This window comes from Cylas formicarius, unplaced genomic scaffold (assembly GCF_029955315.1).
Source record: "Cylas formicarius isolate icCylForm1 unplaced genomic scaffold, icCylForm1.1 PGA_scaffold_1__22_contigs__length_36826433, whole genome shotgun sequence".
Taxonomy (NCBI): domain Eukaryota; kingdom Metazoa; phylum Arthropoda; class Insecta; order Coleoptera; family Brentidae; genus Cylas; species Cylas formicarius.
The window spans coordinates 5485764-5502141 of record NW_026844264.1 but is presented as its reverse complement, the minus strand read 5'-3'; the positions used below and the strand labels follow the sequence as shown (position 1 = coordinate 5502141).

The window sequence follows — 16378 nt, the reverse complement described above, 5'->3', positions numbered from 1 at the left end:
GGGACAAATGCTATGACTACTTTCTGTACTGTCACTTCAATATATCTGGGAGTATTTAAGGCTCCACTTTCCATAAATTTTCTACGTTCTTCTCAACAAATCGCCACTGATCTGCCATGGAACCAGACTCGTGATATTGTACCGTACATTCAATTTATCTTGATAACAAATTTATTTGGCTGTGACGTATAAAACAAAACACTATCCATTTTCTGACATAAGCCTACATCGTATTTATTTAAATAGAACTTCCTGTATATTATATATATGTTCAATTGAATATCTTATTCCGATTACAATGATGTAACACATTTTAAATTTTAGTTCAATAGTTTTTGACAAATCAGCAAAAATAGGAAATTTTTATATCATTTCATAGAGACCCCTGACTGACAAATAAAAATATGTTTATGTTTGACATATTAGTAAGCAACGTTGATGGCTGGATTATTGTCCAAGTCATTATTGTTAAAATGGTTTTGCGCTAATTTTGCATCTGTGAAAGAAAGAAAGTGCTTCAAGAATACGTTGTGAATAATAAAAGCTATTGCACTTCGTCATTTGTACGTAAGGTAACGTATTAAATGCTAAAAGTATTCCGGAATCATAATGTTTTAAATGAAAAAAATAAATAAAAAAATAAAATTTTATAATATTAGGATTCTATGAAACACATCCATCTATTACTAGAGTATATGAAGAGACAGGTATTTCTCGGCGATCAATCCGCTGTTTCAAAAGAATATAAATATAATGCATTTAAATTTCGTGAAACTCAAAAACTAAGTGTAGAAGAAGGTCAAAGGAAGATGCAGTTTAGTTTGAATTTTTTAAATAGAATGAGAATAACAATTTCTTGAAAAACACTTTATGGACTAATAAAAGTTCTTTCACTACAAGAAAGGGTTGTAATAGGCAAAATACGGATATTGGTCTTTAAATAATCCTAGACAAATACACTAAATGAACAGGGAGAGGTACCAATCAATTAATGTATAGTGTGGAGTCATGGGCATATTTTGAGTCCGATATTTAAAATCAAATATTAACTGGAGATCATCATTTGCAACTCTTAGCAAGGCGGTGTCCCTCCTCACAATGTTGTGCAAGTTAAACATTTTCTTAACACATATTCCGTGTTAAGAAAATGTTTGGGGTTGGATAGGGAACGGCGGAATCATGGACTGGCCAGCCAACAGACCCGACTTTTTCTTTTGGGGACACATAAAAAATGAAGTGCACAGAACTCCTTGTAATAATGTCTAATCTTCGGCAAAGAATTTCAGAGGCAATCAATCAATTAAGACACAATCCGAAAACGTTACTAAATGCATACAATTAGAGTGTATAAGAAATGTGTTCAGGAAAATGGTGGTCACATCGTTGTAATCGGAACAAGATATTCTATTAAACACATATATAAAATACAGGGCATTCCATTTAAAAAAATATGATGTAAGCTTATATGTCATAACATTGATAGTGTCTTGAAAAACACTTGGCTACTAACCCTACATTTTGTTTTTTGTTAACCTTGATATCTCTAAAAACAAAAAAGTTACATCCAATTAAAATGTTATGAAGATAAATTGAACGGTACAGTCAGCAAATCATTCATTACGTCTTCAATAAGCCCTCTATTTTGTCAATCTTGACCGATTCTGGCGATGCACTATAGTCTGATAGACTATAATTTGCGCGCCTTATTTAAAAACTGAGAAAATTATGGTCAGTCATTCTGTAGCTCTTCGATCCCTTAATGCAGACCTTCTGGTATAATTTTCAGTCTTATTCCAAGCGTCCTCTAATAACGCAACGACTGCAGTCGTTAACATCATTTAGTTAATATTTTAGTATTGAGAACGTCACTGTTAAAAAAAAAAAACGAAATGTCTGCTGATTATTTTTATCTAGTTTTTCCAAAAGTTTTAGCGTTTCATCAACCGTAAAACACAATCTAGTTGCCATCACAGTTGTTCTTATATAACAGCCAATACTTACCCCCTTCTCTGCCGAATTTCCTCTTCTTCTTCGTCGTGGAAGAAACCTGCTTCTGTCCCGAAGAGGAAGAGGACTTTTCGCATTTTTCTTTGTCCTTGTCCTTCTTCCAGCGGATCAACATTGCGGCTACTTATTACTCTGTTAAGTACGACTAACGTTCTGAGTATTTCATCCCCATTTCCCCGCCGTTTTAGTTTTAACACAGCGATGATCTGAAAAATAACAGACCAGTCAGTCTTCAAGCGTTAGGCCATAATCGAAAAAAGTTATAGATTTTATAATTCTTATATTTGTAAAAAATAAATTGACTTCTACTCTAAAGTATTTGTTTGTTATTTGTTATTTCTACATTTGTTTTTAAAAAATTTCCCATGGTGTTTAAGCAATCTTGAGACCCAATTTAGATAGATGTTTCGACACTTTCTTGTTAGGTTCTAATATGCATTTTATAGTTTTATAAATTTTGGGTTCAGTGTATGAGACCAATAGAGGTCAGAGTTATTTGAAACTGTTTTTCAGTGATAATCTTCTCTATCAAAGATGGGTTGTAACTAATGTTAACAGCTATTTGCTGTAATATGGATAAATTACTACAAGGTGTGTGTAAGGATTATTGGAGTTATTATGAATGGGTCCATTTGTAAAAGTTTATGGTAAATAGAGAAATCTAATTTATTCTGTAATTAGGTAAGCTTAGAAAGTCATCTAGTTTCGTCTGAATCTATGAATTTTATCGCTTGTGCCAAACAAACTTGTGACTCAAATTCCGCCCACCACACTTGTTGCAGTGTGCACAGATGGTGAATCTTCTATGATCAGCGTACCTAAAGGTTTCATCGGAATTTTGAATGAAAAAGCAACTGGATGTACAAAAAGATGATTTGGTATTCCTTTATTGCATTTTCCATCTAGGTTGAAATGATTTTACGAGCTTAGAAATGACATAGCGGATTTTATGTAAGTAAAAGGGAGACCACTAACTGAATTGAATGACGTAAAATGGATGTGTGATGCGGATAAGATTTACATTTAAAACTTCAAAAACAAGAGCAGTTACTAGATGATTTGAAAGCGTTTCAGAACAAAATCCGCTTGTGGGAGGCACATATGGGTCTGCAACTGAATTTCACGGCTCTTTCTCTGCATTTGAAAATATTGCTTATGGTCAATATGCTGTTACTGTCGGAATCATTTTTGAAGAGATTTTGCGATTTCAAAATCATGAAAGACTGTTTCATTTTATTTTCTGATCCAACAAAAAGTAATTTACAAAATGCGCCAATACGCAAATGAAATTGATCAAAGAAGTGAAGTTTAGGAAATCTCCAAGAAGATTGATTTATATGTTTATCAGGGCTGAAAGTTAATAGATCAAAACATCGTACAAGGTACGAAATTTTGAAAAAATACTTACGTCTTTGTTTCAGTAGAATTAATAACATTAGTCTCCCAAATTTAAGGTTAAGTTCGAAGAACCAACTTTCAACATAGGTTCTCTACAGTATTTTGAGTGTCATAGGTAATGCGTTAATAGGTCCTTTCCAAATACACTAAATGCTAAAGCGTAGTTAAATTTCCTTACCTGCATAATGGAGCTCCAGCTCACTGCAGGGTGTAACAAAACTAATTAGATAAGACTTTTGAAAACAAGTAGATGGGTCGAGCAGGCCCAGTAATTTGGCCAGTGACAAAAGTTAAACCGACTAGATTATTTGCTGTGAGGTAACTAATGAAACTGTGAATTTTTCAAAGAAACTTCCACAAGCTACTGTAATGCTTTTTACAAAACTTCTGGATTCCTCCTGCGTCGGTTTTTGCTTAGTCGAAATTGCTGACGTTTCGCCAATCATCCTATTGGCTTCTTCGGAGCTTGACTGAAACTGGCTCGCACCTACTTTGTATTGCTTAAGGGGGGAGGGGCTAATGGGGGATGACTGATTCCCAAATTGGTGACAGGTAGAGACCTGAGTCGCGATTAAGATTGTTAGGTTGTTTATAGATTTCAATAGACTCTCGCATTTTTCGTTGGTAGAAGAACTGATTACATGCAACAATTTTGGTTTTATCAAATAAAATTTTATGCCCGGTTCAGTCAAGCTCTGAAGAAGCCATCCTGTTAGTTAATGTATATTAGGGTGTATGGAGTTTAAATGTCGAAGAAAATCTACTAGGGTTTCTTGACTATGAGGCCAAATAAGAAAAGTATCATCGACGTAGCCACTTTCAGTCAAGCTCTGAAGAAGCCACCAGGATGATTGGCGAAACGTCAGCAATTTCTACTAAGCAAAAACCGACGCTGGAGGAATCCAGAAATTTTGTCAAAAGCAATGAAACTGTGTTTGAGAACTCAATGTAAATGAGAGATTTTTCACTGGTAGCCATTCATTACGGAATTAAACTGCTGGTTATTTTTATTTCATTTTTCATTGAAATAGACTTCTAGTGTGCCAAGAATGAAATGAATCAAATGAAGCTACTACTTGCAAATGCTACTGCAAAGACCGAACGATATGGACTAAGGAAGACCAACTATATAATTTTTACAAAGCATAATAATATGAATGCAAGTCTTACTTGCTATAGCACGCCACTAAAAAAAGTTCAACATTACAAATACTTGGGAACATGGGTGAATAAAACTGCTCTAATCAAACACACACATGGTGTAATATCAAGGATAGAAATTGCAAGAGACTATTTTTTAGTTTGGATATAAACTTACAATTAAGAATTCGATTGCTTCAAAGGTTTGGACTCAAGCAAGCGGAAATCAAAAAGTTAGCGTTCGAAGATGGTGTTACCGTCCGGTCGTAAGAATATCATGGGTTGATAGGGTTAATACTGCAGAAAGTTTTCACCAAATAGGAAAACATTAAGAAATGGTAAGAATGCTTAAAACGAAAAAGCTTGAATATATGCAGCGGGGCAAACCATCATGGAGGGCAAAAGCAAGGGAAGGCGTAGTGTTATAGAAAGAAAACGTTATGACTCTGCTGTATTTCTGAAAACCATTTTACTCGAAAACGGTCGCTCCTAGCAATCTCAATCAACTGCACCTTTTTTGAATAACAGAACACAGATTTCATAAGAAAAAAATGTAAGAATGGTCCCACAAATAAGTTATTGCAGTTTTTGTTACCTGTGATCCTTAGAAGCGGCGCTCCTGATCAAGAGTCAAACTCAGGATGCCATACTTACTAAAACTTTCTCTAAATCTGTGTCGAAAATATTTTTTCGACATATGTTTATACAGAATATTAGTGCCTATTTTGGAAATAGAATAAGTTGTTATATTTGAGCCCACTAAATTGGGGGAGATCCTGTATATCAATCACCCGTAAGCAACAAAGACTTAAAACGCAGAAAGGGAATAACAGTATCTCAATTTTTTCCTCCATTTCGAAAATATTATAAGAAAAAAAATCCTTCCTTATATTTTACCCTTCATTTATTACATAGAAAAATGTCTGGAGAACATAATAAAGGAATTTCAGAATATACGCGCGTAATGTCTAAAAATCGATTTTAGCAGTTCGCCAAGATAGGGTGCGGGTCGACTCTAGGTTAATTTTTAAAATGTTTGGATGAGAACGATCGATAACTGGTCCTCCCCTGTTAAAATCCAACCTGGACTGCGCGACCTTACCCAATTAAAATTTCATCATTTGATCCAATAGCGTTTCATTGTTTACCAAGAAAACTTCGTGAGCTTCGAATCGACGTGTAATATAATGCATATTTCTGAGAAAATTCTCAGTATAGAAGGGAGAAAAGTTACTCGCACTTTAATACAGCGACGAGGGTTTTTATTTTATAAATTTTAGTTTTAAATGAAACGATATACTTATTTTACTGAATTCGATAAAACTTTTCAAAATCAAAATTTTTTAAAGAAAGTTCCACAGGCTATTGTTATAATATTCTAATATTCTTGCAAACGTTTCACCAATCATCCTGTTGTCTGTACAGGGTGAGTCAACCATGGAGTAAAGTTTATTATCATATTGGTGTCAAAAGTTATGAGAAAATGATAAAAAAAGTTGTAAAGATAAAGTATGCAGCGTGACTCAAAAAAGCGTGACGCACAAAATACTTTTTTTTTAATGGGACGCTCCATTTGATTTGAATTCCTTTTGAAACCTTCAACTTTTTATTAATGATAATACGTACCTAAAGCTAATAGTGTTGTAATTTTTATAAAAAAATACTAGTTTTCGCAAGTCACTTCACTCATATATACAACAGAATTTAATTAGATGCTACAGGGTGTTTAAAATAAACTAATTTATTTCGATAATTTTAAATTTAAAAATTCTCGATTTTCTTAAATAGGACACCGTATATATTATTATTTTTTATGAAAGATCTTACAAAAACCTACAACTTTTATTATGTACATGATATACCTTTTTTTGAATACTTTGCTATTTATTTTAACTTTTTCAATATTTAACGTGTAAGGTCTTACTGCCAACAGTTTTTTTCTCGCCTCACCCAATTTATATATCATATCAATTAATTTATTTACTCAGAAAGAAGGGTAAACATTGGAAAAGTTAATATAAATTGCAAAGTATTAAAAAGAAATATAAAAAAATAATCACATATATAGTGTGAAAATCGAGATTTTACAATTTATAGAGATTCAAATATATTCGTTTATTTTGATCATCCAACAGGATTTTATTCAAATTTTGTTGCATGTACCATTTACGTCGTCTTGAGTAACGTTAATATCAAATATTTAACTTTAAAATGATGGCGTTATTGTAATTCTTTTGCAGTTGCGAAAACTAGTATTTTTAAAGAAAAATTAAATTATTGAAAAAACTATAAGTTTTATTATTATTAATAAAAAAAGTTGAATAATTTTGAAAATAATTCAAAACAAAATTTAAAACAAGAGTTTTTCGAAAAAGTATGTAATATATAATAAAGTATGTAAATAATTTTAAATTGTGCATCCTAATAATCTTTACAACTTTTCTATTTAATATTTTCTCATAAATTTTGAAATCAATGAGATAATGAACTTTACTCTATCGTTGACTCACTCTGTTTAAAGGAATGCAGAAGTTGTGTAAATAGCAAAACAAAATATGCTAGAAAAGATGACAAAACAGATAAAGCGATTAAATATAAGGTTATAAAATACTTTTTAATTTACCAGGTTTATTATTGACATTTCGTTGTTTTCTTGTCTACTCGAAATGAAAATATAGAAAATATTGGCATACCTCTGTTTAAATGTTTGTAGTAAATTTTGTTGATCGAGAGCATGGACAATCAATGGCCAACTGTCCAATAATATTAAGTTCATTATTAATCCTTAATCCCACAGTGTTAATTGTTTGACTCCTGTCTGTTTGTCTTCCTAGTTTTGAAATTTTTAAAAATTAAGAAAAAAAAATTCTTTTAGGCTGAGCCGTTTTTTTAAGAGTTTGACGATACTCTCTCCCATATTTATGCGTAAGTGTTGTCAGTAGTGGTTTGTCAGAACCTTAGTTTCATCTAATTTCCTTTCAACTTATGAAACGTTTTTCCTGCTGCAGTAGCAAGTGTAAATTAAATATTGAATCATTTTGTGTTTTCCTGCGTGCACACTAGATTTAGTGACTGAAGATGAAATTCCTTAATTTCGAAACATACATAAAATACATAAAATAATGAAAGTCCAACAAATAAAAACAAAAAAACACTTTCCTTTAATTATGGTTCCAAAACATATACAGGCTAAACAGCAAGATGTTTTACTAAACGGATAAAAGTACGCCATAAATCGTTCATCAATGAAAAGATTTTCAAATTTTTAAAATAAATGGTCCAAATTAAATTTACTTGAAGCTTTTAACATTTTTAAATATAATTTTTAATGGTTTTTGAGTCCAGCGTTTTAAAAGTGATAGTAAACTAACTTAAATTAATCCAATATTAGCTGGGTCTTAGTTTTGTTGTCTGTTCAGCTAGAACTTAATAATTGTAGATATTTTGTATATAATGATGAATTTTATTAATTAGTTAGTTACATGATGTACTGTTTTAGGAGTATAATTTTAAATTTATTTCAATGGACGAAGACATTTCGCTGTTGTAATAGGAGTTTACACTATTTTCCCCTGAACTCACTGGAGTCCAGAAGACAGTGTTTTGATATTTTCTTGTATATAAGATAGTAAATAACGTCATCGATTCTGAGTTTTGTGTAAAGTGTACTCTTTGTGACCGCCAGCTCTTATTGCTAAAACAGCAACAGACCAACTAGCATCATCCCCGCCTTTACATCTAATTATGTTTCTAAGTCCCGTCTTACCATTGCATGGGATTATATAACAATATTTCGGATTTCAGATTCCAGATTCAGGGGATCTCCGCTCGTATTATATTTAGTGCGTTTGATAACCGGCTTCAGATTTAGGATCGGTCAATTTGGAAAATAGGTGACACATATATCCTCTCCTACTTACAAAATTATTAAGACCCATCTTTACGAAGTGTGATAAAAATGTTTGTACTAGAAAATTTGTGCTCTTTCTAAAAATCGAAAAATCCAATATAGCAAACGTAAGAAAAATGAAAGTCAAGACGGGTTGTGAGATAACAAAAGATTACTCCTCTTAGAAATGTGTCCGAACAATGACGCATTTTTACAGCTGTCAATTTAACTGTTTTGGATTTACTGTCAAAAAATGAAATTTGCTATTTTCGATTTTTCTCACGTATTTGAAGCCGATTATCAAAGCCACTAAGTTTCCTCTAAAACTTTTACCATTTAACCTTTTCTGCAGGTATAATAGGGGCTTAAGTCACTGTACAGAGAAGCGAGTCTGGGACACATTGTATAACTAAAAGAGCTAGTTGAAATTTTAAGAACCAAATCATATGATAAAACTTCTTTCGTAGACGAAGTCATAAAAAATCTGATAACATATCTCTTAGATTATCACCTTATCAATGCGATTTAAATAACATAGTATGGGCCAATTAAAAACAAACATAGACGCACTAATATAAACCGGAAAATGCCAGCTCATCTAATTGATGTAATTAAACCTTGTCGTAAATTGATACTATGGAGCAGTTAAATAGAATTTGTTAACCATGAACATAATAATTAATAATCTTATTAATAATGTATCATATATTATTTGTAAATTAAATTTCATGAATTGCACCACAAATCAAATTTTGATAAAAGGGACACACTCTCAATTATAACAACCGTTCAAAAACACCTGTCTAAAAGAAAATGTTAGCAAGAACGCCCCAGATTAATTGAAGAAGATAAGCAATTACAAAAAAGGATGTTGTGGTGAGTATATTGGCACTAAAGCTCAATTTGCAACTGCCTGAAACATGGCTGAACATGAGTTTGCCCGGATTGGAACAATCGGAGACAAAGGAAACCTAAACCCAAATCGAGGGTGAAGCTGCTACATGAGTTTAAACATAACATAAAAGATAAATAAAAATAGCTATTGAATATCTAAATTATTATTATAAAAGTAGATTTTGTTCTGCAAGTAATTTATTAATTTTGTGTACGCCGATAGCCCTAATTCCCTCATCTGACTGGTAAGACTATTGATTGTCTTAATTGCAACATAAGTAAATGATATCTGATTGTTCTACAACAAGAAGCAATGTAAGTCAGGTAATTTCTTGTTCTTTGGGAATCTGGAAGATGTTGGAACATCTAATTGAGATAAGTCGGTTAACCTTGTTTTGTGATTTTATAAACAAACCTCTACATATGCCGTCTCCGTCGATTCCCATGTTTAAAATATTTAAATTATTCAAAAAAGTAGTTATATGACGACGGAAAGGTATGTTATAGGCAAAACGCATTTACGAGTTGTGTTATTTGTGTATTGACCATTTAGTTAGTTTGAAAGAAATAAGTTGTTGCAGAGGAAATATTTATATAATTGCTTTAATATGTAAATGTTCTGAAGGCTTTTTTTTTTAATGTGAAAATCAAATTATATAGAATTGAAACCTAGATTTTTTGCTGCGTTTACAATTGGAATAGCATTATTTTCAGTGGAAGCTAATTATAAAAAACTTGGGAAAACGGAAAATCATTAATTATATTCTTTAATGATAGTGGTGGCATAGATTCTTTATTGTTTATATAATTACGATTGTACAGTACGCAATTCAGCAAAATGTATTCAATGTTTCATTTATTGTAGTAAATATCTGAAAACATTTCAAAACATGGAAATATCAGCTTTAGGCGAATTAGGTGTCCTTCAAAGGTATTGTCCAAAAAAACATAGAGATACCATTTTATTTTGGGAGACTTTAATAGCCCCCCTAAAGGAAATATTTCAAATTCAAATATTGATAATTTAGGTTAGCATAAAGATATTGACATGCAGGTTTCCTACTTGGACTATCTAATAACATAAAAAAGTCATATAATTGTATTTATTCCTTTTCCGAATTTATTTTTGTCACGTCACTCATATATTCGAGTAAATCCCAGAGGTAGAGCAGACAGCATTTAACAAAACTCATTTAAATATTGTCTCAGCTTGAAAATAGTATTAACTTTCCCCATGGTTAATTTTAGAAATTTTTGTAGGCATTATGGCCATTTCAAATCGGTTTAATTAAATTTTTTATCTACTTCTGGTTTTGTATAATAATTATTTGGGTCAACTCCACCACCAGTAGCACTAATTTTATTATTTTTATCAATATTTATATTATCACCAGCAATTAATTTAAAAATACATAAATTAACGATGGATTTTTATCCAAACATAGAGATTGCGTATCTTGATTTTATCTTTGCGACGTTAGAACCTCTTAAAAAGTTTGTCTTTGTTTATGTCGTCTTTAATGTTTCGCATTGCCGTCGTCTTTCTCGACTAACCATAATTATAACGGACGGTTTAACGAAGCGGAAGAGTAACTGAATTTAGAAACTCTCATGTTTTAAGTTGCGCTTATTATGCCCCAATCGATATTCTACGACAAAGTTTTGAAAATTTAAAGCCCTCTCATCTCCCCACGGTAAGCATCCACTTATAGCGAAAGTGTGAGTTTATGGGTTATAGGTTTATAGCTTGCAAAATGATGGTAAAATATTTAGTTCGTGTGATACGGCGGTTATCGTTTATATAAATTGTACCGGGTCATCGATTATAATGTCCCACTCCGTTTGGGAAAAAAAGTCAAATTCAAAAGTCATTCAAAGAATAGTAATCTGTTTTACATTTTTATATATACTGGGTATGGAATTTATTATTATATTATATCCTCAATAAAATCTCATAAAAAATAATTTCTTGTATAATATGTCCTATAGGCAAAATTTGTGTGTTGAAATTTTTCTTAGATTTGATGAAGATTTTTTTATCTGAAATATGCATTCGGGGGTTAATTACACATAGTTCCCTTCCCCTCCCCCAATTTAGTCCTCTTATTTGGTTTAATAAATATTCCCAAAAATCATTGTTTTTCTCCTTGAGAATAAGGCCTTTCATATATTATGTAATCATAGTTTTGCTAAATCTGTACCTGTCAATGTCAGTTATAAACAAACATTTCGGTTTTTGGTGATGACTTATTTCACAACCACCTAAGATATAAATTAAAAATTCTAAAATGCTATTTCATTTTTGAACGTCTCTTTTATGTTAAAAACGCATATATCTCAAAAACTTTTGGATTTGGGTATAGGACATATACAAGAAATGTGCCTAATTTATAGAGGAAGGAGGAACAAAATTTTAATGGCTTGCGCTACATTTCTTGAGAAACTGACATTTATGACACGTTAATAATATAGCAGTAAGTGCAACAAAAAAGGGGATGTTTCAAAACATTAAAAAACAGTGAGGGTGCTCCAACATTTCCGGAAATAACCGTTCATAACTCCAAAATATCTCAATGAGTTTTAATAAACCTGGAGTCGATAAAATATCCATCTCCTATGCTATCAAAACCTGACACCAGATGGCGCTGTCTGCTTAAAAAAAACAATAATTTTCTGAAAAAAAAATTAACTGCAACGATATGAATTTTTTTATGTCATTAGATAGTCAAACAAGAACCCAACAACTCATTAAAAACTGTATCTCCATATCTTTATTCTAACCTCAAATATGAATTAAAGAATTTAAAATTCAAAATAAATTGAATTGTAATAAGCATAGGATATTACTGTAATAAAAGTTTGTTGTTTAACTTAGTTTATACTAGTTTGTTTACAATACCATAGACATTAGTAATACGTTGTGATATGCTTCAAATATTGGGTATTATCGCATAGATCTTTAGTCACTCATCAATTTTGTTTAAGACTAACTTCGTTTACCAATTACTGCCGTTTTAAGTAGTAAGCCAAAAACCATAAAATAAATAATCACCTTTGACAGAAATCACTCACTCCTAACTGTCGAGATTGTCATAATAGTTATTTTGCCACATCCGAGCGAAAAGTGCGTGCGAGGAGCGAGCGTTGTTTTTATTTTGCCATAATGCCAAAACGCTCGCTTAGTTACCATGAAAACCATAATGAAGAAATATCTAGTGTATCAGTTTGTGCAATTAATACACAAACACATAATATATATATTGCAGGGATGAGTGAAGGTGATATATTAAAATCAGCTAAAGACCGGATTTTGTTCCCCCTATATGTACTGAAAGGATGGATACAGTTTTTAGCAAAGGGTCTGCTTCCAACAGGTGTTTACCCTACGCGGTGGAAAGGTACAAAAGTGTGTCAAATTTTAAAGGGAGGACATATGATGCGCAAAATTATAGACTCTCAACACCGTTTCTTGCTCAAAAGATCTATCACTACAAACCTTTTGAACTTTATACAGGAAGAAAGTGATAAAATCAAACCAAATTGTTTATTAACACTGGTTGCATCTTATTTATCAGAAAGGAAACAATTTGTTGTTTTTAAAGGATGCCAATCAACAAGATCTGGTGTCACGCAAGGTTCGAATCTTGGACCCCTTTCCTTTTTACCACTGATGGACGAATTGCCACTGGTAGTTCGGGACTCTCAGTGTGCATTATATGCAGATGACCTTAAATTGTATATAGAAATAACAATAATTCAACATTGAAAAATACTTCCATATCAATAACAAGAAAAAACAGAACTTTGATTCTTCCCTTCCAATTGACAATAATTAATTAATAAATAATTAATAATAAGAAATCATGAGTCTGAAAATATAATCAATATAGTGAATTCGGCATATAGAATGTATGGATTCATAATTAGAAACTCGTTGAGGTTTACAAAAATAAAAACACTAGCAATACTACAATACGTTTATTCGAAGTATACTTGAGTACGTTGGAATAGTTTGGCCACCTTATTATGCAGTACACCAAAGCCAAATAGTAAAAGTGCAAAAGAAATTCTTAACATTTTTGTATCATGAAAAACATGGTGAATACATCTACAATCTCAGTTATCAGAATTCTCTAATTGACTTTGAATATGCTACGTTGTAAACACCAAGTAAAGTTGCAACGGTTGTGGGTCTCCACAAACTACTACACCAAAAAATTGACAATTCTCAATTTCTGTTCCAAATTTCGTTAAATTGAAATTTATTTGTCCTACCAAGACTGCGTACCAACTTAGGTTTAAGCTCACCCTTGTACAATATGAATTTTATTGTTAATTATTATTCATAGTTACTAGTTTAAGTATAATTAAGGAAAAACTATTATGGAAATAGCTCTAATGATAATAAGTCAGTTTAGTTGTAAATTATGTACGGGTGGGCGGAGCTGACTCCCCTTGCGAGCGGCAAGTACTAGTAAGTAGAATGGTTTCTATAGTTAAGTAGAATTTAAGTGCTGTAATCTGTTACTGGAACTTTGTTCTGTTGAATATCTAATAAAATAAATAAATAAACAAATAAGCAGAGAACTATAAGCATTCAATTCAACTCCGAACTGGTATTTGTTGAAAAATTTGCAAAATAATTTGTTGATTGAACAATGCAACGAATACGATTTGTTTAATCGTCGTCAATTCCTTATTAAATGGTTCTTTTGAAAGTGGAAAGAGACAAATTTATGAGAATCTAAAGAGTTGGAGGAATATTGTAAAACATTTTCAGTGTATGTGGCTTTTCTAAACATCTCGAATTTAATTCTTTTACTTTTCCTGACTAATAGAAGATCAAGAAACGGTAAGGTCGCCCGACTTTCTACTACAACTTAAAATAAATTTTCTAACGTAAGGAATTGGTAACCGTTAGGAATTCCACATATCCCTTGAAAGCTATTAAATATGTGAAAAGTTGACTATATATAATTTTTCTGTCAAGATTGTTCATGAAATTTTCACTTAAAAAAGGTGACAGGGAAGAACCCATTGATAGTCATGTGTCTAAAAAATTTGTTATCGAAATTAAAGAAATTTTGTTCTAATGCTGTCTTAAAAAAGAAGTAGAACATCGACGAAAACCCTTGGCAAAGTAGTGCCATTCAATAAAGAGCTCACTAAATCAATGCACTCAAACGGAGGAATGGTTGGGAATACATTTTCGACATCAATATAAATCAATGGAGCACTGTCTGGAATGTCATTATTCTTTAAGCAACTGGTGAACTCCACTGAATTTTTGGTAGAATAAATGCTCTAAGAACTATGTTAAGCCATGCAGCTAGATTGTAGTAACAATGTGAACACGTGAAAGACACTGCGGGTTGAATGGGGATCCCCTTCATATATCTTACGAAACCTACATAATAAAGGTGTGGTTACTTTAGAAGGATTTCGGGGGTTCCTTACCGTTTCTGGATCTTCTGTTAGCAAAAGTTAAATAATTGAATTCGATATTTTTAGATAGGCCATACCTACTGACAATGTGACAGAATTTTCCTCCAATTCTCCATATTATCATCAGGCCTTTTAATATTCCACTTTAAAGAGAAGCGTTTAATAATAAGAAATTTAATGCGATTATAAAAATTGCGTTCAATAACGGGTGTACACGTTGTTCAATCAACAAATTACTTTACGAATTTGCGAAAACATACCAGTTATCGTATTATGTAAAAAAATCAATACCTTGATAAATATTCAAGAGCAGGAATTTATCTATAGCGTTTAAAACAAACAAAACATTAAAACACTTTATAAAAGAAGTTAAGGATCCAATAGATTATTTATCTAAATCTATTCTTTGAACTGTGAGGAGTGTAATGCAATTTATATCGGACAGTCTCGCAGGAAGATCTCCGCCAGGGCTAACGAATATCTCAATTTGGTAAGAAAGAAAATGTAATTGTTTTACACTAGTAAAACTTGTTCTTCTGGAGAAATTAGAATCACCAAAGCCATAAGAGACTTATCCTTGACGTTTTTAATTGTGAGCTGACATTAATTTTTAATAATATAAACTGCAGGTTAATCCCAATATTTCATTTTTTAATTCTCGGTTAAATCAAAGCGATTCGGTCTCATTCCAATTTGTGTCCATGTGCGTTTGAGTTTACGCCTTTTGTATGTGCGTAATCTTAATTTATGTAAGTTATTTTATTATTTCCAACAATTCCTTTTCTAAGGCTGATGATGTTCGTATGGGCGAAATACATGTAACATTTTACAAATAATAACTTTTGAGACATCGACTGTATAGTTTGATTCAATCCTTATAATTTTTGATGATGTTATTTTAAAAGCTTTTTTAATAGGCTGTGAAATGTGACAAATCGAAAAATATACCTAACTGGCACGATTGGCAAAGCGTTAGACCTGCGACCTCAACTTGTCGGAGGTTGTGCGTTTGATTCTCACCGGGAGCCCGGATCGTTATAAATTTCTTTAAAAACTTTCAAAATCTAGTTGCAAGCTGACCGTGAATCATCATGAAATGATGATTCATGAATCATGAAAATCATAAGAAAAATATAATTAGGATATACGAAACGCATGAACATAACATAATGCTAATGCTTACAAAACTTAAAACAGCAAGATCCAAACTGTATAGGTACAAAATGCCCAAATAAAATTATTCCAAATAAATAGCCACTGTACGGCAAACCTCGAAAAAGAAAATGTTTTAAAAAAATATTCAAATATTTTTTGCTAAATGAAAACCAGAATTCAATAAAATACTTTTTTAAGGATGAAAATATAATATAATATTTGTTCTTCAATATATATGCATTTCTTAATTTGTTTTTTAACTATTTTAGCATTATTTTATATGTTTTATATATTTTATATGTTTTCTATGTTGATGATGCCATAATGACATTGTGTATTGGTCTATTATATATACGTTTTCGTTCAGAGGAATGAAGAGATTGAAATATCTGCTATCTACCAGGCGACTGACTTAATTATAAATTATTTTCCTGAATTCTGTTAAACGTT

The 16378-nt window shown here is 31.7% G+C and overlaps 1 protein-coding gene across 8 annotated transcripts in view; it reads right to left on the bottom strand.

The window, feature by feature from the left end:
* Positions 1-16378, bottom strand: part of LOC132697310 (coiled-coil domain-containing protein AGAP005037) — a 402124-nt gene that overhangs the window by 384347 nt on the left and 1399 nt on the right. For all 8 annotated transcript variants that reach the window (XM_060662680.1, XM_060662688.1, XM_060662686.1 and 5 more), the window contains exon 2: positions 2002-2213. In XM_060662680.1, coding sequence (XP_060518663.1) covers positions 2002-2122 — 121 coding nt within the window. In that variant the 5' untranslated portion in view covers positions 2123-2213. The remainder of the gene's footprint in view (positions 1-2001; positions 2214-16378) is intronic.